This window comes from Giraffa tippelskirchi, chromosome 14, assembly GCF_054371585.1.
Source record: "Giraffa tippelskirchi isolate mGirTip1 chromosome 14, T2T-mGirTip1v1.2.pri, whole genome shotgun sequence".
Lineage (NCBI taxonomy): Eukaryota > Metazoa > Chordata > Mammalia > Artiodactyla > Giraffidae > Giraffa > Giraffa tippelskirchi.
In genome coordinates, this window is record NC_137288.1 from 19,157,270 (window position 1) to 19,180,896 (window position 23,627).

Genomic DNA, 23,627 nt, shown 5'->3' on the forward strand with positions numbered 1-23,627 from the left:
AATCCCATGGACAGAGGAGCCTGGAGGGCTATAGTCCATAGGGTTGCAAAGAGTCAAAGCAATTTAGCACAGTCACCCAAAAAATACCAATAAAGTACTTTCAGATGGTGCGTTGCTCAGGCTGAGACGGAGGACCCGAGCACACACCTAAGTGCAGGCGGGGATCAGCTGCTTCACCTGGCTCACCGTGGGGTGTACGCACCGTAGTGCTCTGCTCCCCCGACCCTGAGTGGCGGAGGGTCTACTCACCATTCTTCCTAGTTGGGGTGCACTGGGCGGCCGTTCAGTGGACCTCAGCCATTCCCACGGACCTCAAAGGAAAGTGCGAGAGGAGGTCTCACCAAGGCCCCCAGCTGGTCACATTAAATATCCCGCCCACCCCCCAAAATGTGTTGGGCTGCATCCTTCCCCCTCCCCCAGAGGGAGCACAAGGCTGAAATAGTGGGCCTATTCACACTCGGAAAACAAAGATGCTTGCGAGAGATTCATTCAGTTTGACAGCGGAGGAAGGAACAATGCGTCGCGTGTGCACAGACAGGGGATGAGGTAGTGGCTGGGAAGTCATCTGACATTACTGAGGTCATTGCAGCCGGTTCAGGTCATCTGTGACAACCCAGGGCTTTGCCAGGCACACGCAGAGGGGGTCACCTTGGAGACAGAGCAGGGGCACCTGCCCGAGGCCAGCAGCCCTGAGGGAGGCACAGAGAACACGCCCTGTCCCCTTTGATGGTGCTGGTTCTGCCCTGGGGTGGGGTAGGGGTGGGGAGTCTGTGCCTGGCCTCACTCGGCTTTCAGGAGCCGCAGGCACCTGCTGAATGAGTTCCTTGATTTGCAGATACATCATGAGGCCTCTGCCTTCAGCATCACCTCGCCCTCTCCTTGGGTGGCACCCCTGTCCAAACGCCCCCCTTCATAAGGACACCAGTCACACTGGGCAAGACTTGGAGGGGACGCAGTTCAACCCTAACAGGCTGTGAGTTGGTCACTCCCGGGCGGGTCGGCCCTGGTCTCTCCCACATGAACAATTGCGGCCGCAGGACCACGTCCATCCATCTGATCCCCCGTCCACACTGTCCCCTCGCGGCTGGGTTTGGCCTGGACCATCTGCTGTCCCACGGATCTTCAGCTCCTGCTAGACGACTGTCCCTTTCCACTTGTGCGCTGAACCGGCCTCTTCTGGGAGGCCATCTCAGGGAATTCAGGTCAAAGGAGCTTGGCACACATACGTCCACACAGCAGCCCACTTCGGGGCCCTTCTCTTATGATGTGGGCTAACAGGTTCTACTAAATGGAGCTGAGGCGTGATGGTGAGCATGAACCCGAAAGCAACAGATGGCTCTGGGCTCTGCCGTGAGCCGGAGACGGCCCACAGTCTCATTCTGTCATGAAACGGCGGGAGGGAAAAGGCAGGCGGGTTGGGGAGAACGTCCTGACTTCCCCCCCACCCTCCCTAAAGCCTTGGAGGCTGATGGTACAGTCCTCTCTGAAAAGGGAATGATCTGATGTGCTCCGAGTCTTTCCTCTAACGCTAGATATTCGTTTCCTCTGCGTTCTCGGGACAGAGCTAGCGGGACGGCCACCACCGGGGGAGCCACCGCCCGGCCCCCGACCCTGTGTCTCCTGCAGCCACAGTTTCACACAGACACGGGCTGCACGGACTGAGGTGCGCGGGCAGTCATTCCTCTGGTGGCTCCACTTTTACTGTTAATTCTGGCAACACAGACTGAGACCAAATAACCCTCCGGCTCAGGTTTAGGTTTTGAAGGATTTTAATACGGAGATGGAACATCATAATGGGTAAGGTCTTGAGAACAGGACAGGATGTGCCCGAGACAGCACGCATTGGGAAGGCTGCCCTCGAGGCCTCAGGCACTGGGACGGGACGCTCTGAGCAGGCATGACCACGACTTGGGGACAGAGGCAGGGCCAGGAGACCCCGAGTCCCCTCTTCAGCCCTCGTGGACACCATCCAGCACTTTCTATGGAGGAAGGCATGTTATCTTCTGGAGACCAAGTCACGCTGACCACCGGGGGGCAGTCAGCTCATCCAGGGTCACTGACAGGCCCCGGGCCTGACCGTTTATCGCAGCCAGTGGAGGCGACTCCATCCTGAGATGGGGCAGGGTGCTCTCACGTCCGTGCTGGAAGTCTGCAGAACCTGACAGAAGAGAGGGGTGGCGGGCTTCCACGGTCCCGAGAGGCGGGAGAGCGCTCAGTGGCGGGCGGGGCGGCGCTCAGTTCTTCAGCTGGGACACTTCGTATAGGTACGCGGCCAGCATCTTGGTCCCCTCGATGTAGTTGCGCCTGGTCAGGAGGAACGGGGGGTCAGCGGTGGGCGCCCGAGCTCTGGGCCCACGCGCGCATTCCTTCCGGGAGTGGATGCCCTGGCACCCTGGCTTGCTGGTCCCAAATGCTCCAGCCCGGTTGGTTCTCAAGCCCAGCCCAGCGCCCCATCAGGACCAGCCCTGTTCCTGGCCTCCTGGACGTGCAGGCTCCCACCCAGGACTCAGTGAAGCGCCTCACCGCGACCACAGGGCCCCATGTGTCTGGGTCGAGGTCTCCACCTTGTGTCCTAACACCCAGGGCTCTGGCCTCACCCCCAGCCCTCCGGCAGGGTCTGTCTCGGCTCTTAGCAGCCCCCGCCCTGCAGTCAGCCCCAAGACAGCCCCTCTTTTCCGTGCTCACCTGTTGAGCTTCTCGTTCTGGGAGTGCGCTCCGTCGTCCGCCGAGCCCACAGGCAGCAGCATGACGTTCTTGCCCGTGGCCTCCTGGAATGTCAGTGTCACCGGGATGCTGCCGCCTTCCCTGGTCAAGTCCGGCTCGACCCCAAACACTGGGGAGGGCGGAACAAAGGAAACCAAGCTTTAGGGGCCCACCACACACCCACTGCCCGGCAGCCCTGAGCCCAGACCCTCTGCAAGCGGCTCCGTGCCCATGGCGGGAGGCGGCATGGACAACCTGCAGCACCCGCCTGTCCCCAGGGGCGTGTCCCACCTGTCTTCAGGGCTCTCCTCCCAGCCAGATAGTGAGGGTGGTTGAAGTCGGACACCCAGGGCTTCCCGCCGTGGCCCATGTACACCTTGAACTTGTTGGGACTGTGAAGCTCAGCAAACTTCTTGGTCAAGTAGCTCGTAACCTGAATCACAGACAGGAGGGACAACGTCTCACAAGCCTGGCCTCTGGTCCAGGGCTGGGGATCCACTCCAAGACAAGTCTCTGGTGGGCGGGTCTACCCTAGGTTTACAAGTGGTCTCTACTGGGTCTATGGGGGTCTCTACTGGGTCTACGAGGGGTCTCCACAGGGCCTATGAGGGTCTACACTGGGTCTATGAGGGGCCTACACTGGGTCTATGAGGGGTCTACACTGGATTTATGAGGGTCTACACTGGGTCTATGAGGGGTCTACATGGGGTCTACATGGGGTCTATGAAGGGTCTACACAGGGTCTATGAGGGTCTACATGGGGTCTATGAGGGGTCCAGACTGGGTCTATGAGGGGTCTCCACTGGGTCTCTGAAGGGTCCACACTGGGTCTATGAGTGTCTACACTGGGTCTATAAAGGTCTACACAGGGTCTATGATGGGTCCACACTGGGTCTATGAGGGTCTACACAGGGTCTATGACGGGTCCACACTGGGTCTATGAGGGTCTACACTGGGTCTATGAGGGTCTACACTGGGTCTACAGTGAGTCTATGGGTGAACACTAGGTCTCATCTCCTGCCCTGGTCATCTCCCCTCTGGACCCCCTAGCCCCCTCTGCTGCTCACCAGGGACCAGACCCTGGACTCTCACCACAACACATTCAGCGCAAAGTCAGCCTTTGCTTCAAAGCCTTACAATGAGGTCAGAGGTCAGATTTTAGCATGCCTCAGCAGGGACAAAGGTCATGCATGTGGGATGCTGTTTTATTTGGCCTTTATCTCTGATTAGGATCTGACCTGCTTATTCTAGTGATGGCTGAGCTGGGGAGCGCCAAGGGTGGGGCTGTGTGGGGGAGGCGAGCACCCTTCCCTGTCAGGGCCCTCGGGCCCTCAGTGACCATCCCCTCGGGCACAGCAGCCCTCCTTGCACCCCGCACCCCACATGCCTGCTCGCTGACAACTTCAGGAGTCATGTTCGGGACGAGTCGGATGGAGAACTTGCCGACCACCTTGCGTGGAATCACGGTCTTGGCCCCTGACCCGGAGAAGGCACCTTCGATGCCGTGGAGAGAGAGGGATGGGTAACGCCATCTGTGCATCAGGATGTCCTTCTGCAGAGAGATGGCCAGTGGTCAGGGGTCAGCACTGCACATCATGGGTCAACACTACAGGTCAGGGGTCAGCACCACAGGTCAGGGGTCAGCACTGCACATCAGGGGTCCCCACTGCGGGTCAGAGGTCAGCACCATGAGTCAGGGGTCCCCACTGTGGGTCAGGGGTCAGCACCGGCTTGTCAGGGGTCAGCACCATGGGTCAGGAGTCAGCAGCAGCTGCTCGCGGGGAAGACTGGGCGGCTGGGGAACCACAGGCCCAAAGGGAGGCAGCACCGACCCAGCAGGGCCACTGGATGAGCTGGCCCCCAAGGCGCCTGGCCCCAGGGCCTGCAGCTGCAGGTAATTAGAGCTGGAACTTATATCCAAACCCGATTCTCCCAACAGGCAAGTAAACGTTCTGTGCTATCAGTCTTTACCTTGGCACCTGGTTCTCTGGGGAACAGTGAGATACCCCTGGGAAGATGGGCCATTTCCCCGCATGTGTGAACCAGGAGAAGCTCCCCCTCTGCACGCGGCCCGGTCCCCGGGGTGGCACAGTGGTCTGACACCTTACGGAGCTCCCAGCCTGGAGCGCGGTGCCTGCTGACGTCGGCAGCGCCTGGCACTCACGCACCTGGGGTGTGCCCGGGTCTGTCCAGCCTGCAGCTCCCTCCCCGGGGCCCCAGGGCTGTGTGCACCGTGAGCCTGGCAGGTGGGGGGCACCTTGCAGCCGTGCAGGAGGGTCCTGGCGCCCACGTCGCGGGTGTACTCCTCCAGGTCAAAGTCGATCTTGTCGTAGAGCTCCAGCTCCTCCTCGGTCACGGGGGCCACGGCCTCACTGATGCCCGGGATGAGGATCTTCCCCTTCTTGTCCATCAGGCAGCCTGGGCAGTGGGCGAGGGGCGGTGAGCGGGATCGCGGCTCAAGCACCTGTGCCACCTGTCCTCCGTTACCATGACAACCAGGGAGGGCGTGGGGCCGCCTCCCGTTTAAGGTAAAAGATGGCGACACGGAGGGCAGGGGAACCACCCACAGTCACAGGGCAGGACACACACAGAGCAAACTGGCTCCCACGGGCCGCCCGCCGTCAAGCCCATGTTTCCTTTCTAATGCACGTTCTGTAAGAAGCCACCTACTCCCACGCTGAGGGGGGAAAACCCAGTGAGATAGAGAGGACTCCAGGCCCAGGAAAGTCAGGTCCACATGTGGCACACACTGCCCACTGGGGAGGAAAACGGGACTCAGCACAGGGTGGGTGGGCCGGGTGCCAGGTGGGGCCGTGAGTGAGCCTCGCAGGAGACCCACTGTGGCCAGTGACAACGCCAACTGGACCAAAGCAACCCCCTGCAGGAAGGTGAGACACCACCGTGATTCTAGGGACCCAAGGCGGGGTCTGGTGACCGGGGGACGGGGGTGGGGAGGGAAGGTGAGCAGACATGAACCACCCGGGCCTGTTAGAAGGAGCAGCCAGGGAGGGAAGGAGAGAAGACCCCCGAATCGCTGCAGGGGCCCACGCGCCCTCACCCATCAGCATGATGAGATCGGTCATGGCCTCGTGCACCGAGCCGCCGTACACGCCCGAATGCAGGTCCTTGTCGCTGCATTCCACCTGCGGACACACGGCCACTCTGCCGGGCTGCTCTCCGGGAGCTCGCCCTCACCCCGCGGCGGGAGAGCCGGCAGAGGACGCTCGCATGGGACACTCCGAAATCAGTCTGCTGCCCCCCAGGCCGGCCAGGCACTCCCTAAATCACAAGCCTCTGGGTGCAACCAGAGACCCTCCTGGAGGAGGCACGGCCCCCGCGCACCTCGATGAAGAAGTAGCAGATGCCCCGCAGCCCGTAGGTGATGCAGGGCTTGTTCTTGCCCAGCCAGTAGTTGTCCGAGATGCACACATAGTCCACGTCCTTGAAGAACGTGTCCTTCTGGGCGAAGATCAGCGCGTCCAGGCCCTCGGAGCCCGACTCCTCCATGCCCTCCAGACAGAAGCGGACGTTGACGGGGACTTCCTGGGAGGGGGCGGTGAAGGAAGCAGTCAGCACGCACGGATTTTATTTCTTAGAACAACCGACAGGAAGCCACCAAGTGTGAAATGGTGTGTTTCAAATACCCGACTGACTTCCTCCGTGCTGACCGCGGGGCGGGCGGTGGGGGGCTGGCAGAGACCCTCCGCCCCACCGCCGGGCTGCCAGGACTCGGGCCCGGCCACGGCCGGTCACCTGGCAGGACTGCTTCCCAGGGGCCCCCAGCCGGATCGCGCGGCCCACTCGCAGGGTTTCTACGAGCACCCAGCACAGATCAGGCGTCTCTGGCAAAACTGAGCTGAAGACAGAGGCCGGGACACAAACCCGACCGGAGCCTCCGGCCGCACCGTGGTGGCCATGCCGTGCACCCCTGGAAGGAGTGAACGGGCTCCTTCCTCCCGCACGGCCCCGCCCTCCACCCACCACGGGCCCTCCTCCTCCAGGGAGGCCACCGCCTCCTGCTCCGGGGGTTTCCAGGTCTCCCCAGGGCTGTGCCCTGAGGCGAGTGGCCCCCTTCCACAGGTGGGACCATGAAGCTGCACCCGAGTGAGCTGATGCCAAAGGGCATGGCTCACACCTGTGGGGTCCCAGCTCAGAGCCGCCCACGGAAGGCGCAGCTTACCACACGCCCTGCCCCTCCGCCTCTCCAGGGGAACAGAGGTGCGCTGGGGGCTGGGTCTGCGTGCGGACGCCCCTCCCCTCGGCCCCTGCAGACCCCAGGGCACCGGAGCACAGAGCGCTTGGACCCCTTTCAGATCTACCCCTCCACGTCCTGACAAAAACGCTTCTTATCTCATCACAAAATAAGAGCGTGATGCAGAAACTGTCTATGCGTTATGATCACAACTAGATTAAAAAGAATTCTTGAAAAGATCAGTAAGGAACAGTATAGCAGGAAGTAAGGGGTCTGTCCGCTGTCACAGCCTGGGTCCCCTGCTGGCGAGCACCCTCTCCCCAGGCGTGGTCCGTGCCCGGAGCTCTCGCCTCCTCTGCTGCCTGGGTCCCTGCTGAGTCACCAATGGGGTGACCTTAGAACAACCATAAACCCACGGCATCTTCAGTGTTTCCTGAAACTGGAAAACGAGCTACGAACCGGAGCCTGGCCCGGCTGTGCTGACGCAGCTCGGGGGGAGCGCGTGGTCTCTGATCTTTAGGGCTGTTTCGGGAACAGAACGCCCCACTGTGCACCACCAGGTGGAACAGGTGAAGCGGGTGGCGGGACGTAGGCAGCGTACCTGCTTGGTTTTCTGGAAGGCTTCCAGGGCGTTGATCCAGCCCGCCACCGGCCCCTTGTCATCGGTGGCTCCTCTCCCGTACAGTTTGCCTGGAACAGCAATCAGCATGTTCACTGGGTGATGGTCACAGGCCGGGGGGCTGGGGGTGGGGTGGGGCTGGGAAGGCGGACGAGCAGGGTGAGACGGGGGTGACCTTCCGGTGCCCGGGGCAGGGTGGGGAGCAGGGCGCCGCTGGGAGCGGCTGGGAGGGGACGAGGGGATGAGAGGAGGGGTGGGCAGAGGGGGGGTGGGGGTGGGGGTGGGGGGGGAGGGCCTTGACTGGGGACGAGAGGGCAAGTGCACCGCGGGGACCATGTGAGCCGTGATGACCTGACTGCCTCTGCGCCGCGGAGGCTTCAGCAGAAACGCAACGCGTCCCGAGGAAAGGCTTCAGTTAAAGACAGCCTGGACTCGGCCCAACGGGACAAGGTACACACGAGGGGGCTGCTCCATGGGACCAAAGGCCGCGGTCAGTGCGGAAAAGTGAAGGTTCAGAAATGAAGGTGGGGCGGGGTCGGGGGTTGGGGCAATGCTGACGCTTTCCCTACGAGTCGTGCTGGATTCAGGTCCCAGGCTGGGAGCCACACTGGCTCAGTTCAGGCCAGGCTTCCTGGGAAAGCGCCGGCAGGAGCGGGAAGCCCAGCATTCTCAAGACCACGGAGACCAGGCTCCGCTGGGAAAGGAAGGTTCTCTGGGGTTTCAAGGACGGAGCACAGATGTGAAGCTTCCAGAACCCAATTTCTAGGTTCTGTGAAAACAGCTAGTTCTGGAACGATGGCAACCAAGAGGCCGGGGAGTACTTCCTAAAGCCAGAGGGTCACAGGTGCCCCTCCTCTAGGGAGCGGCCTACCGTCTCGCTCCACCAGGGTGAAGGGCTCGCTGTCCCAGCCGTCCTCCAGGGCCGCCGGCTGCACGTCCAGGTGGCCGTAGATGCACACCGTCTTCTTCTGCGGGTCGGAGCCCAGCTTGCCCAGTAAAATGGGTGGAAGTGGGATCTCGGAGCCATCAGGGAGCTGGTGGGGGGGCGTGGAGGGGAGGCCGTGGGGGAAAGTCTTTGGTCAGGGAGCGCGGTGCTAACCCCAGTCTCCCGCACACACACTAGGGGACGCGTGAGGACACAGTGTACAGCGCAGGGGACTCAGTGCTCAGTGCCCTGCGGTGACCTGAGTGGGAAGGAGACCAAATCGGAAGGGGTGTACGTATATGTACAGCCGATTCACTTTGCTGTACAGGAGAAACCAGCACAACACTGGAAAGCAACTATACACCGATTAAAAAAAAGGAGAGAGTGGTGTTTAAAAAAAGGAGAGAGTGGTGTTTAAAAAAAAGGAGAGAGTGGTGTTTACAGCAGGTGCTATCACCACGCCCCGGGCAAGTGTATCTGTTCTCATCCATCACCCTCTATTGCAGAGCTCAATATCACATCGTTCCACTGAGTCAATAATTAACAAGAATATATGTCCCCACAATCCAGAGCACAGAGACAATTATGTTTATAACTGCAGAGAGCCAGCTCAATTTTTAAAAGATGATCTTTAAAAATGCTCAGTTGTGTCCGACTCTTTGCGACCCCATGGACCGTAGCCCGCCAGGCTCCTCTGTCCATGGGATTCTCCAGGCAAGGACACTGGAGTGGGCTGCCATTTCCTTCTCCAGGAAAAATACATTGCTAAGGTATGAGTGCTCAGTTGGAATAGATTCATCTATTTTAATGTAAAACTCTTAAAAATTATTTGCCACCTATATATATATATATATATATATATTTTTTTTTTTTTTTAACGTATTAGGAAAAAGGGAGAGGAAGCAAGACAAGTATGCTCCTCACAGAAAATGACTCCAGGAATCCTGGTCTGTCCTCTCACAGTGAGGAGTGGGGAAAGCACCAGGAAGTTGCAACATATCTTAAGTAAACTTAAATTAACTATTGAGTCTGTGGTCACCAGAAGCCTCACAAGCAAACTGGACTGGAATCGGAAGGCCCAGACTGTAACCTCCTTTGCCATGGACCTACTACTTCTTCCCAGGGAGACAGAGCCTGTCTGAGCCTCTGGGTCCTTCTATTTATGAGAAGAGCAGACTGGGCTGAACGCCCACTCCTAAAATCCCAGGACTGTGATTTCAACCGACATGTAAATCATCAGACAAGAGAACCAAGATAAACCAAACCCTGCAACATAAAAGAGTATTACAAACGCTGACAATGCATGGCACGAAACATGCAATTAACACGGGGCTGACATCATCTGAAATGAAAACAGCAGAATAAGGTACCACACAGCGAGATCACTCATTCAAGTTAGAATCTGTCAGATTCCTGCATTAAAACGCAACTGAACCCTGTGCCCCACACCTAAAGTCACTCTTTCCCAGGAACCGAGTTATGAAAAAAGTGCTGTTTTATCAGTCATGACACTGGGGACACAGTGGGTGTGAGTGAGTGGTGTCTTCATTAGCTTTGCATCTAACGGGCAGAGTGTTCCTTTCTGGTCTGAAGGCCACCTGGCTTCAGGGGAGGAACCTCAGCTCATATAGGAAGGGCCATTCCATTCACTTCCTCTTGGATAACCCTCAATAGTTCCCCTCCCTGGAGGAACATGATGGGTATCGTGAATCTCGGTCCACTGAGACTCAAGAAGCCACCCAGTTTAGCATCCAAATCAGGCCACCCCTGCTTGTTTGAAAGACTAGCGAATTGGGCTTCCCTGGTGGCTCAGTGGTAAAAGAACCTGCATGCTAATGCAGGAGACACGGGTTTGATCCCTGGTCCTGCAAGATCCCACATGCCGTGGAGCAACGAAGCCCGTGTGCCACAACTATTGAGCCTGTGCCCAGAGTCTGGGAGCCGAAACCACTGAAGCCTGTGCACCCTAAAGCCAGTGCTCTGCAGCCAGAGAAGCCACCGCGGTAAGAAGCCTGTGCACCTCGACTAGAGAGTAACCCTGCTCGCCTCAACTAGAGAAGAGCCTGCGCAGCAATGAAGACCCAGTGCAACTGAAAATAAACAAATACATAAATTATTAAGAAACGGTAAAGACCAGTGATTTATCTGCAGCAAAGCCTTCAGAACTTGTGAGGACCTGCCGAGTCCTGCCAACCCCTCAGTAAAGCCCCCGTCCTGGCCCCGCCGCCCACCTTCTGGGTCCCGATGTCCACCAGCTCCACGGAGCCGCCCAGCTGCTTGATGTCGGCAGCCGCCACCTCCATCATCCTCCGGATGTCGCCCCTCTTCTCAGGCCATGCCGACACGCTCTGGATGGCCACCCATTCCGCAAGCTTCTGTGGGTGGAGAACAAGCCAAAGGGACTCTGAAAAGCTGCTCTGGGAGGGAGGAAGGTGCTCACGGGTGGACCATTTTCAGGCCCACAGAGCTCACTTGCTACCTGTCTGCTCCTTCTGGATCCCGCTGCCGAGACATGGAGGAAGAGATCTGTGGCATCTGCTTTCTGTTTAAGATATAAGGACTGTTTGTACTGACCCCTTACCAAGAACTATACAAAATGACAGGAGACTCATTAACCACCAAGCACGATGTGGTTGTAAGATGTGTAAGTTTTTTTTATGAAATGGGTAAGTTTCATAAACACGTTTATATCTGATTCTGACAAAATTGCAACTGAAAGATACAGAAAATACCCAATATCTTCACAGGCCAAGTTGCCTTATATATCATCCTGAGAATGGCCATGTTCTCTAAAATAGAATTTTTCAAATGAGAACTCGAAAGATTTCACCTGAAATATGTCTACCGAAGGTGATTTTAAAGCATGGCTCTTTAACATCAAGAAACAGATTAACATATAAGATTATTGAATCATTTAAAACATGCAATGTAAGATAGTTCTTTATATCTACCACAAGAATATACAAAAATCCTGAGTTAGTTTTGCTGTTTCTAGAAACATGTATTAAGAGTTTCTATCAAAAGCAGAAAGAGTAACTTACATACTGTAATGAGAAAGCAGAGGAAAAGATCTCTAGACAAGACACAATTTTAGTTTTTTTTTTTTTTTGGTGGGGGGGCAAGACTTAACATATGCTCAAACATACAAGAGTACTGGTAACTATATTCAGCATGCAGTGCACTGTATCCCCAGAACTTATTCATCTCGTGACAGGTCTGTACCCTTAGGCCAAACCCCCATCTTCCCACCCCTCGGTCCCTGGCAACCAGGGTTCAGCTCTCCACTTCTCTGAGTTCAACTTTTTCAGATTCCACATATAAGTGAGATCACACTAGCATCTGTCTTTCTCCGCCTAGACAGCATTTTTAATACTTGATTAGAATCATATTAGCATCAGTCATATTAGCTCCTTGGAAGTTTCTCTGGGTCCCATGGGATTAAACTGAACCTGAACAGTCACTAATCGTTCCCTTACCTTAACATAGCGATCCTGATTTTCATCCACGTACTTAAACAGGGCGGTGAGGGCCGACATCTTTCAACCAGACCACAGATCCTGGAGATTCCTGGAAGGAAGAAGACCTGTCCGTGCTGCCTCAAGACAGGGCTCAACTGATCCCCAGGCCCGGGAGGCACTTGTTCAGGATCATAAATTGCACCCCGCCCCTGACAGCACAGGACACAGCCATCACGAGGTCTCCAGGAAGTGACTTCAGCAGAGACAACGGCTCTCGGGAAAGCAATCAGAGGCTCAGGCTTATCTCCATTCTTTCTTTTTTTTTTTTTTCAGAAGGAAACGTACCCAGGAATTGTGTGACAGAATGGCAGGTAACTGAAGCAAGGGCCTGAGTTGAAGACAATCTGATATAATTAAAAGCAGGTACTTTCCAGGAGTACTGATGTACCACTGTTCTTAACACTTTTTTAAAAAAATTTAATTTAACTCTCAAAGCACACAGAGAACTTCCCACTTACTATTACCACAGAGGAAATAATCACTCCAAGGCTCTCAGCAAAAATGTCACATGTGTCCCTACACCGCAAACCAACAGCACAGCCCCCAAGATCCAAGGAGAGGACGTGAGTTCAGGTTAAGGAAACTGACAACCCAGGTCCAGAAACGGCCAGGACAGCGTGTGAAAGTCCACTGGGGCCTGATAAGGGAACAAAAACGTCCACCTCCCCAGGTGCATTTTCTAACGTCCAGCTTCTCCTGCGTGAGACCAAACACATCCTGCTCCACCTTACTGACACAGGGGAGAGGGTGCCATTTGACTCGGCATCTTTAAAAACGGGAACCCACATGAGATAAAGAAATCCCAGAACTGGGACTTTCAGAAGGGGTTCCCCCCACTTCTTCCAAGGAACAACTCAGCTTCCATCATGTGGCAAGATTCAAGCCTCAGCAGTGACTGAGAAGAGCTTGGGAACTGGGACGGGAAGTATTTTAGAACTGCAGCTCAGAGTCACAAGACACTGCTAACTGATCTCTGGAGTGAGACACCAGACAAGCACCCGTGTATGGACACACTGCAGTTAAAGAGGGTCTGTTTCTTGGTTTAGGACTTTGAAGTCACTTCTAAACTGAAAGAAGTGAAAGTATTAGCTGCTCAGTCCTGTCTGATTCTTTGCGACCCCATGGACTGTACTCCACCAGGCTCCTCTGTCCATGGGATTCTCCAGGCAAGAATACTGGAGTAAGTGGCCATGCCCTTCTCTAGGGGATCTTCCTGACCCAGGAATTGACCCTGGTCTACTGCACTGTACGCAGATTCTTTACCGTCAGAGCCACAAGGAGCTCTAAACAGATGAGGGATTTAATTCAGAGTCACGAAGCCTGGCAGCAGACCATGGATGTGCAGTGAGAGTTCAGTAAGGAAAATCCTCTTCCAACATCAGCGACAGAGCACACAGACCTCCCAGCCAACTCAGGTTGTTTCAGCTGAGGGTCTTATCTCAATGCTGCTGCTGCTGTTGCTCAGTCGCTTCAGTCATGTCCAACTCTGTGCGACCCCACAGACGGCAGCCCACGAGGCTCCGCTGTCCCTGGCATTCTCCAGGCAAGAATACTGGAGTGGGTTGCCATTTCCTTCTCCAGTGCATGAAAGTGAAAAATGAAAGTGAAGTCGCTCAGTCGTGTCTGACTCCTAGCGACCCCATGGACTGCAGCCTACCAGGCTCCTCTGTCCATGGGATTTTCCAGGCAAGATACTGGAATGGGCTGCCATTGCCTTCACCCTTATCTCAATGACAGGGTTGTAAATGCAGAGGCACTGCACATAAGTCAAAGTTTTCAATCACAAAAGAAATTCTATTTAGCAGGAAAATATGCTAAGTCAGGTACTTTTCATTTGAGTTTCTGGTCATTAAATAGCACAGATCCCATGCTTATTGTGATAAATTCTCATTAATACCATGTTCTTTGTGGCCCGATTAAGCAATGGCCTTCCAGCTAAAGTCAAAGATGCACTTTTTTTTTTTAAATCAAAGGAGAGTAAACAGAGACCAGATTGTTTAGCACGGCCTGCCACCTCACCAGGGCCAGTGAAAAGCTACTGCTTTGAACTGCTCACCCAGAGAGGTGGGGCCGGGTCCATGTCTCCCTCCCACTCACAGTTCGGGTTTTTCCTGTTTCACTACTGCCAGCACCAAATCCATTAAATGGACCACTTTTATATGCTCTGGTGAACCCCATTGACAAGAGTAAAAGTGCTGAGCTGGAGAGAATAAAAGCAAGTATTACCAAATCGAAGAGTGCCAGGCACACTGCACTCTTGGAATCTAAGGTTCTAGGGAGTAACACGGAGAAGGCAATGGCACCCCACTCCAGTACTCTTGCCTGGAAAATCCCATGGACAGAGGAGCCTGGTAGGCTGCAGTCCAAGGGGTCGCGAAGAGTCGGACACGACTGAAGCGACTTAGCAGCAGCAGGGAGTAACAGCCTCGGGCAGTGAACTAGTGTGAGAGGAAGGAGTAACAGGGTAGCACCCGGGACCATCCAGTCACACCTACAAAAGATTCCTCCAGTTATGAGTGCCCCATCCCGTCCCGCATTAACTCAAGACACAGGAAGAGACTAAACACACATCAGAATCGTGGCTTCAAGTCTGCGTAAAAACCACTAAAACAGGGGCGGAACCCTCTAGTTTGTCCAATCGCAAACATACAGTTCTACAAAATGACTCTCGGCCACTCCTCCCTGCCAACACCAGGGACGACAAAGGCACGAAGAAACCTCCATCAGATCGCTGAGTCAGCACCAGGATCCCGTGCGGGCGGCGGGGGCGGGTCGGAGGCCCTGCCCGCGAGGCCCAGGGTCTCAAGGACAGTACAGGCCGACCGGGGACCAAGCATCACCGCATCTGACCGGTGGGAAGGCGGACGCTGCCTCAGCGCAAGCTCCCGGCCTCAAGTGCGGGCGGGGGGCTAGAGACCCCCGACCCCGGGCCCCTGCCCCGCGGGCGCAGCACCAACCTTCGGCCTCCAAGGGCTCCGCGGGGAGAGCCAGGCTTTCGTTCTCTGCGCGCTTCGCCGCGGGAGGGTAGACAGGCCGCGCCCCGCAGCCCCAGAGCCCCGACCCCCGAGCGGAGCGGGCTGCGTTTTGACCCAACACCCTCTCCTGCCATCTGAGCCGGCCACGCGCGGGTCCTCGGTGCGAGCCGGCACCAGCGGCCCCCCAACTGCGCCCGGCCTCCCCTGCTCCTCCGGAGACGGCCCGCGGCCCCACATTCCCGGCCTCGCCCCCTGCTCCCGCCGCCCTCAGGGGTCTCTCCGAGCGGGGAAGGCCGCTCACCAGCCCGGAGCTGCAGCGCCGGTTCCGCACCACGTGTCCCGGACACGCCCCCCGGGACAGGCCCGCCCGGCCCCGCCCGGCCCCGCCCCGCCCACCAATCACGGATCTTTTCCTGAAGAGCCGGCCTCGCCCCGCCCCCGCCGCCGTGCCGTTCACCAATCCTGAGCCTTTCTGGGGATAGCGTCGCCCCGTCCCGCCGTTGCCCCGCCCCTCGCCGCGCAGTACGTGAGTGCGGCTGGCCGGGGTGGGGCGGGGCTGAAATCGGGGAGGCGGGACTGAAACCGGGGAGGCGGGGCTGAAGCCGGGGAGGCGGGTCTCCAGAGCCCTCTACCCTCTGGTGCCTTCACGGTGAGGTTTTAGAGGCGGTCTTTGGTGCAGGGGGCTCCAAAGGGCTGGTGAGGTTGGGGCGCCCACACACCCCCGAACCCTCAGGCTTTGGGGGAGAAAAAAACCCCAGACCTCCCGCCGACAGTCTCATCCCCGCGGCCCTGCTCCTAAGGGGCGTGCGGGGCGTGCAGTGGTTTCACGCTTTGCCACTTTGTTCTCCAGTCCTTCACCTGCACCATAACTGAAAGAGGAAATATTTTAGTATTTAAATTCAGTAATCACGGGGACTAATGAAGGAAGTAGAGCCACTTTGACTTATTGAGTGTCGGCTATCATCTTTTTAACGCTTCCAAGGATCCTTGGGGGTACGATTATCTGTTAGAGTGGTGGTGTTGTTCAGTCGCCCAGTCGTGTTCGACTCTTTGCGACCCCATGGACGGCAGCACTCCAGGCCTCCCTGTCCTTCATGATCTCCCAGAGTTTGCCCAAGTTCATGTCCATTGCATCGGTGATGCCATCCAACCATCTCATCCTCTGACGACTTCTTCTGTTAGAGTACTACCCTCCATATTTGGCAAAACTTTAACCGCTCCTACATTCTGTATTGTTGTGTTAATAACAAATTTAATAGTTGCAAGAGATGTAGTTTCCCACATCCCGTAAATAGTTATAAAATTTTATTAGAAATTTTACCTAAATTTTAACATGGTTTGTTTTTCCTTCAAAATCCTGTTTTCATCCATATCTCTCACAGAATTTTGTCAAGTTGTAACAGGTTTCTACTTCAGAGTCTTTTATTGATAATCCTATCATACTTCTCTGCAACAGAATATAAAATTTAAATTAGTATTTACTTCCCTATAACTAGAAAGTTCTAAGTGTTAAATTTTTTCTTCTGGGTTAAATCACTTCAGACAGTGACTGCAGCTGTGAAATTAGAAGACAGTTGCTCCTTGGAAGGAAAGCTATGACAAACCTAGACAGTGTGTTAAAAAGCAGAGACATTACTTTGTCAGCAAAGGTCTGTCTAGTCAAAGCTATGGTTTTTGCAGTAATCGTGTATGGATGTGAGAGCTGGACCATAAAGAAGGCTGAGCTCCAAAGAACTGATGCCTTTGAATTGTGGTGCTGGAGAAGACTCTTGAGAGTCCCTTGTACTGCAAGATCAAACCAGTCAATCCTAAAGGAAATCAACCCTGAATATTCACTGGAAGCACTGGTGCTGAAGCTGAAGCTCCAATACTTTGGCCACCTGATGTGAAGAGCCGACTTACTGGAAAAGACCTGATGCTGGGAAAGACTGAAGGCAAAAGGAGAAGAGCGCAGCAGAGGATGAGATGGTTGGATGGCATCACCGACTCAATACATGAATCTGAGCAAACTCCAGGAGATAGTGAAACACAGGGAAGCCTGCTGGTGTACTGCAGTCCATGGGGGTCACAAAGAATGTGACTTGGCGACTGAACAACAACAACAATAACAAAGTCTCGTTACAATTATTAGTAATACACGATTGATAAAACTCCTACATATATTATATGCTTTGGTAAAGAATTTTTAGCAACTTAAAGTAATTTATTGGAAATGTATCCTTTACTCATATCTACTAAGTTTTTAAAAATTAATTCAGGTATCTATAAATGAGATTATTGCTAGAATGAGACAGGATTAGGTGAAAATACAGCAAAAAGGTGATTTAGAGTAGAATCCATAATACATTACCTGTTTACTAAAATTTTATGGGCATGTGGTGAAAATAAATAAGGTCAAAGAGGAAGTAAAAAATGAATATGCATTTACAGTACCTAATAATCATTTGGCAAGAGTTAATGAAAATGTTTATCCTGAAAATCTGAATAAAAGTTAAGAAAATGCAAATATTACTCTTGATGTGGAACTCTTTTACTGGGAAATACAATGTTAATTGTCAGAAGTGGAACTTTCTACCTCCTGCCCCTAGAAATAAAGCAAAATATGCAACAGACAGGTGGTCTTGAGTGAGGAGGCATTCTCCAGTAGCATACTTTCAAACTGTATTTCAAACTGTCCCTTTGTTTGGAGCAGTTTAGCACTTAGAACAGTGCCTGGTGTTGAGTGTCTGGGTCTGTGCCTTCTGCTATAACAGAATGCCGCAGACTGGGTGGCTTAATAACAACAGGAATTCATTTCTCATAGTTCTGGAAGATGGAAGTCCAAGCTGGTGTCACCAGGTTCTGTGTCTGGTGACAGCCTCCTTCCTGGTTCATGTGTATGCTAAGTCTCTTCAGTCATGTCCGATTGTCTGAGACCCCCTGGACTGTCGTCTGCCAGGTCCCTCTGCCCATGGGATTCCCCAGGCAAGAATACTGGAGTGGGTTGCCATGCCCTCCTCCAGGGCATCTTTCTGACCTCATCTCTTATGTCTCCCACATTGGCAGGCAGGTTCTTTACCACTTGTGCCACCTGGGAAGCCTATCCCAGTTCATAGATGCCATCTTTTCGGTATAACTTCACATGGCAGAAAGCTCTCGGGGGTCTTTTATTAAGGACACTAAACCCATTCATGAGGGTTTTGCCCTGATGACCTTATCACCTTACAAAAGGCCCAAATATGTCCAAATACCATCCCTTGGGGTATTGGGTCTGGACACATGAATTTTGAGGGCCCACAAACCTTCGGTCTGGGTCCCTCTGAGGGTCTTGTAAAGGAGAGCAGGAAGACATGAGGGAAGGCCAGCAGAGGGCCCCACTGCCGGCGGGGTCCCAGGCTTACCTGCTCTAGGAGAGAGAACACATGGAATTGGGGCAGCTGGGAATTAGCACCCTTATACCTTTCTGAACCCTCCTTTAAAAGTCTTTTTGTGCCCATTGGGGTCTCAGCCTGAAGACCCCTGACTTACTCTGTGATGAGCTAGTCTTTAAATCTAAGGGCGCACAGCTGGGAATCTCCAGCAGGTGGCGCTGTAATTCCACCCTTGGTAAAGGATGCTTTGGGGCCTGCTTGGTCTGGACAATTCTGATCTTCGTTTAAGGAGGTAAGTAAGCAGGCTTCTCTTCTTCTCTGCTGGATTTTTGGGGGAACAGGGACACTATAAAAGAAGACAAAGAATGAAGTATGTGGAGGGATACTTCATGAAGAGAAATGATGTGACTTCTGAGAACTTAGGAATACAAGCATTATGAAAGTTATTGTCGATTACCATTGATAAAACATTAGATCCTGCTTCCAATCACTGCAATTTTCTGTTGACCCACCAGTGACACATCACTCCAGGGTAAGGGCCATGCCTGGTGTGTCTTCTGAGCCCTGAGTTAGGCCTTTAGCTCGAGGGGGAGGGAGAACAAGCAGATGCTAAGATGGAAGGGGCTTTGCAGAGGAGGCCGCCCACAGACCGCTGGGTGCCACGCACGGCCACGGCCACTGGACGCTGGCATCCCTGATGGCCCAGCAGTTACCCCAGGGCCACAGCACTCATACCTTTGGTTCCTGCTCTGGGTGAGTCTGCTTCCACTTTCTGAGAATTCACTTCCTTTGTCTCAAGTTGAAATTTCTCAAAAGACAGCATTTGATTGGTTGAGCAAGCCAATCCCTCTGCCAGGAAGAAGGCCCGGCCAGGTTCTCTCCAGGCCAGCGGCCCGCATGCTGATGGCTGCTCCTGGGTCGTGCACCCACTGGGTGCAACCCCTGCCGGGCCAAGGGGTGACGTCACAGCTCAGCGGGGCGCTCTGTGGTGCAGGGGCCTGAGATGGGCGCGGTCTGCCCCGGACCGTGGACGGGGCATGACCACAGGCCCCGCCGGCCTGTCCTGCTCCCAGCGCACAGGTACAGAATAGGAGAACCTTTTAGCAGGTGGAACTCTGGGGCGGTTTGCTCCGGCTCTCCGGTGATTCCGGCAGAAGTGGCAGCAGTTTCCATCCCCTGTGGGGTCTGGTCAGGATGCCATCTCTGCATCTGAAGACACAGAACTGCCCTTCTCTTCAAGACAAAAGCTCCCCCTGACTTAGCACCAACTTCCTAACTTAATGGTTTCCAAGAAGGCACTTTCATCCAAGAATCTCGAGGTGCCAACCTGGGTAGAGAGGTGTGAGCAGAGGTGGAAACGAGAGCTTTTAAGTCACTGCTTTGAAGAAAACACCAATTATTCAGATGACTCTGGCCCAAAATAAACAACAACTAGAACAGCAGCAGCCACGGCCAAGCCTGGTCTTCACTTTTTAAATCAGCATTTCCTGCTCTCTGGCCTGCAACGATCTGACACCTTAACTATGAGTATATTTAAGAATGTCACTTTAGTGAATTCATAAAAACCCCTGCAATTTGCTCTTCTAACCCAATGAAATCTACGTTGACTATGTCAAAGATTTTCAAGGTCAAAGAGCTTGAAAGAGCTTCAAGATGTAAGACTCTGCTGTTCTCGCTAGTATTTATGAGCTTTACACAATAAAACCATCGTGGGGAACTGGAATATGTATCCATGTGCCACGTTTACATTCAGACGCCATGGTTCTGGCTCTTGCCTTGTGCTGTCATGTACAGACATTCAGGGCAGTCTCTTCTGCTTTATGGAAGGTATTCTGAGCCACATAGTTCTCACTAGAGACTGAGTTCGGCTGTCGGTGTGTCTGGATAGAGGCCTTGTTGTCAGTTTCGGGCTGAATTTTCTTTTTTCTTTTAAATGATTTAACTTATTTTCTGGCTGTGCCGGGTCTTCCTTGCTGCGTGGCCTTTCCTCCAGCTGCTGTGAGTGCAGGCTGCTCTCTAGTTGTGACTCCAGGCTTCTCATCGCCACGGCTTCTCTTGCTGCAGAGCGCAGGCTCTGGGGCACATGGGCTTCAGAAGTTGCTGCTCGGGGGCTTCAGAGCACAGGCTTAGCTGCGGCGCTTGGGCTTAGCTGCTCTGCGGCATGTGGGATCTTCCCTGATCAGGGATCAGACCCTGTGTCTCCTGCATTGGCAGGTGGATTCTCTACCACTGAGCCACCAGGGAAGCCCTGAATTTTCTTTTTTAACGTTTGTCTTTTCAGAGAGAGGGTTTTGTTGATGATCTCTCAATTGCCACACAGATCTTCATGTTGTAACACTTTTGGAAAGAGTGTTCTGAAAATCACAGTTGTGTTATAACCACACAAAGCTGTAACTGAGAACACTGAATGTGGCTTGCAAGTCCTGAATTAGTCTAGTGCCTGGCATGCAGCAGGTGCTCACTAAACATGGAGAGTGAATGGACAAAGGAATGGACGGATAAAGCTATTCTTCCTTTTGTTGTGTCCTCCCCTGCCTCGGATGGTCCTCTTGAACAGGTGTATCTTACAGGTGGAGTGACCTGGAAGGCAAGTCACAGTGCTGTCCCTCCCCCCAGATACCCTGCATCGGCAGCACAATTATACATACAGTAAATTATACATGCAGAGCACTGAATACTCAGTCTTACTCATCATCTGAGGATAGGCTTCTGAATAAATGTATAAAATCCTACTTTTAAAAGTTACAAATGTCCACAGGCAATCGAATGCCTTGGAAACTGCATCCAAAGTAAAAAAAAGAAAAAGTATGACTCCCTCCACCCCCGCTTCACCCTCCAACAAAATTTCAACATAAACCAAAATTTCTGCCATACACATGGTCCTTGGACAGAAGGGGAAAAAAGCCTCCTCCTCAATTCTTTTACAGATTTTGAGATGCTATGAATTGTTCCCAGCTTGGTATGTGACATCTATTTAAAGAGTCTCCAAATGTTTTTACATTATCAGGGATCCTTGAATGAAATCTCCAGGTTTAGTCTGAACCTCAATGGTAGTCAGATCCCTTCAGGTCTTGCATTAATTAAATCTAGGAAAAGTACATAAACATTCATTCAAAAGTGCTATTTCCAAAGCATGTAATATTTACACACTCATAAAGCACAGTTCCATTCTTGAATGGATGTCTGCTCCTCGGAGCAGGCATGGAGGCAGTTTTTTTTCCCCCCAGGACATAGAGTCCTGCTACCTTTCTGCTTATTTTCATTCAACCTTTATAATGAACTAAGCTGGTGGGGCGAGAGGGGTTAGCTTGACAAAGAGAAGGGATTTCTCTGTCTACAGTAATGATAGCATCACCTTGATTCTTACTGAAACCCTGAAAGACAATGGAAACCAGGACTTCACCTTTTTTATTTTTTTAAGTATGACTCTTAAAAGTTAACTGCCAGAATTTCCAAAAAAGTCCTTTTGTACTTACAAGAACATTTAACACGAAGTCTAAACTCTGGACAGATTTGCAAAAGCACAAATAGGTACCACGTTGATGTCTAGGGCTGATTAATCTTGCACAACTGAAACCTCACACCCCCTGAATTATAGCTCCATGCTTCCTCCTCCCCAGCCCCTGCCTGACACCCATCTACTCTCTATGGGTCGGACTATTTTAGATGCCTCATGTAAGTGGAATCACATAGCATTTGTCCTGAGTCTGGCTTTTTTCACTTAGCAGAGTGTCGTCAAGGTTCATCCTTTGTTGCATACATAAAAAAGATTCCTTCTTTTTAATGGCTGAATAATATTCCCTTATGGGTTTCCCTGGTGACTCAGTGGTAAAGAACCTGCCTGCTAATGCAGGAGACGTTGGTCCAATCCCTTGGTCGGGAAGATTGCCTGGAAGAGGGCATTGCAACCCACTCCAGTATTCTTGCCTGGAGAATTCCATGGACAGAGGAGCCTGGTGGGCTACAGTCCATGTGGTTGCAAAGAGTCGGACATGACTTAGTGACTAAATAACAAATATTCCCATATATATATATATATATATATATATATATATATATATATACACCACATTTTCTTTATCTGTTCATCTGTCACTGAACATTTAGCTTGTTTCAAAAAATTAGAAGTAGAGCTACCATATGATCCAGCAAGCTCACTTCTGGATATTTTATTTGAAAGAACTGAAATCAGGATCTTGGAAAGATATTTGTACTCACATGTTCGCTACAGCATTAATCCCAACAGCCAAGACGTGGAAACAATTCAAAAAGCATTTCAGTTTCCATTTGGCACTTTTTAAGTACAGACTTCACAAAGTCGTTCACTTTTTTATACTTCAGAGAAAAACATTAACTTCTTATCCAGTAGAGAGAAACAATGGCCCAGCATTTGTAAGTAGATATCTGGAGAAGAAAAAAGAAAATTGAAGTCATTGTGGTCCATCACATGGAGGGAAATTTTAAAACACTTGGAGGTCTGAAAGGGGAACCCTAAGCAGTACGAGGCCTCCCTGGTGGCTCAACTGGTAAACAATCTGCCTGCACGAGACCCAGGTTCAACCCCTGGGTCAGGAAGATCCCCTGGAAAAGGGAATGGTAACCCACTCCAGTACTCGTGCCTGAAGAATTCCGTGGACAGAGGAGCCTGGCGGGATAAAGTCCATGGTTGGCAAAGAGTCGGACACGACGGAGCGACTAACATGTACATGTAAGCAGCACCGCCAGCCCCGCGTGCCAGCACAGGGATGGGCTTAGAGACTCGGTGTCTCTGGGTCACAGCATGTCGGGGTGTAAAGGTCTGGAAAAGGAATGGGGAGGACTGCTCATCAAGTTTACCTGCCTGGGCTCTATTTACACCTCTACCTTTATTATGACACTAACCTCAATAAAAATGATTTATTTTTCATTTTAGTCTTTTGCATCTATCCCACTGCAGAGGTGTCAATTTTCACACCACTGTGGGAATTTCAAACTGACTTTGGAGATTTGCCACTAATAATGCTAATTGAGAGTTGTCATCATTGATAAGGCGACAAACTGTCAGGACTCACCTGTGAGCTGGTGATGAGTCTTCTGGGTTTACATCATCCCTCTTGGCTGAAAGAAGACTAGTATGAACTTCTGAATCATAGTTTAAAAATACCCAGATATTTAAGGATTACATTTACTAATTAATCAAGAAAAAACTTTAATGTTTAAGCCTACTCCAGCACTCCCCATCTTGCACTGATCACCTAGAAAGGATCCAGATGCTGAGTCTAATTAAAAGCATACAACACTTGTTGTAGCTTCAGATTTAAAATGAAGAGTATTAAGCATGATATAAACATGTTTGCTCACCAGAA

At 52.6% G+C, this 23,627-nt stretch overlaps 1 protein-coding gene across 6 annotated transcripts; it reads right to left on the reverse strand.

Moving 5' to 3' along the window:
- Positions 1-1,751: 1,751 nt before the first annotated feature.
- On the reverse strand, positions 1,752-15,264 carry CNDP2 (carnosine dipeptidase 2). 6 transcript variants are annotated; one of them, XM_081562840.1, is made up of 12 exons: positions 15,234-15,264; positions 11,916-12,006; positions 10,671-10,814; positions 8,386-8,548; positions 7,497-7,585; positions 6,046-6,246; positions 5,762-5,846; positions 4,961-5,121; positions 4,091-4,255; positions 2,995-3,136; positions 2,686-2,833; positions 1,752-2,304 (listed from the first exon to the last, which is right to left on the reverse strand). In XM_081562840.1, exons 2-12 carry the CDS (start codon positions 11,973-11,975, stop codon positions 2,235-2,237), a joined length of 1,428 nt encoding a protein of 475 aa, XP_081418966.1. In that variant the 5' UTR covers positions 11,976-12,006; positions 15,234-15,264; the 3' UTR covers positions 1,752-2,234. The 6 variants fall into 6 exon arrangements, with proteins under 6 accessions (XP_081418966.1, XP_081418970.1, XP_081418967.1 ...); XM_081562844.1 differs by having other exon boundaries at positions 7,866-8,548; XM_081562841.1 differs by having other exon boundaries at positions 14,915-15,264.
- Between the last annotated feature and the right edge of the window lie 8,363 nt (positions 15,265-23,627).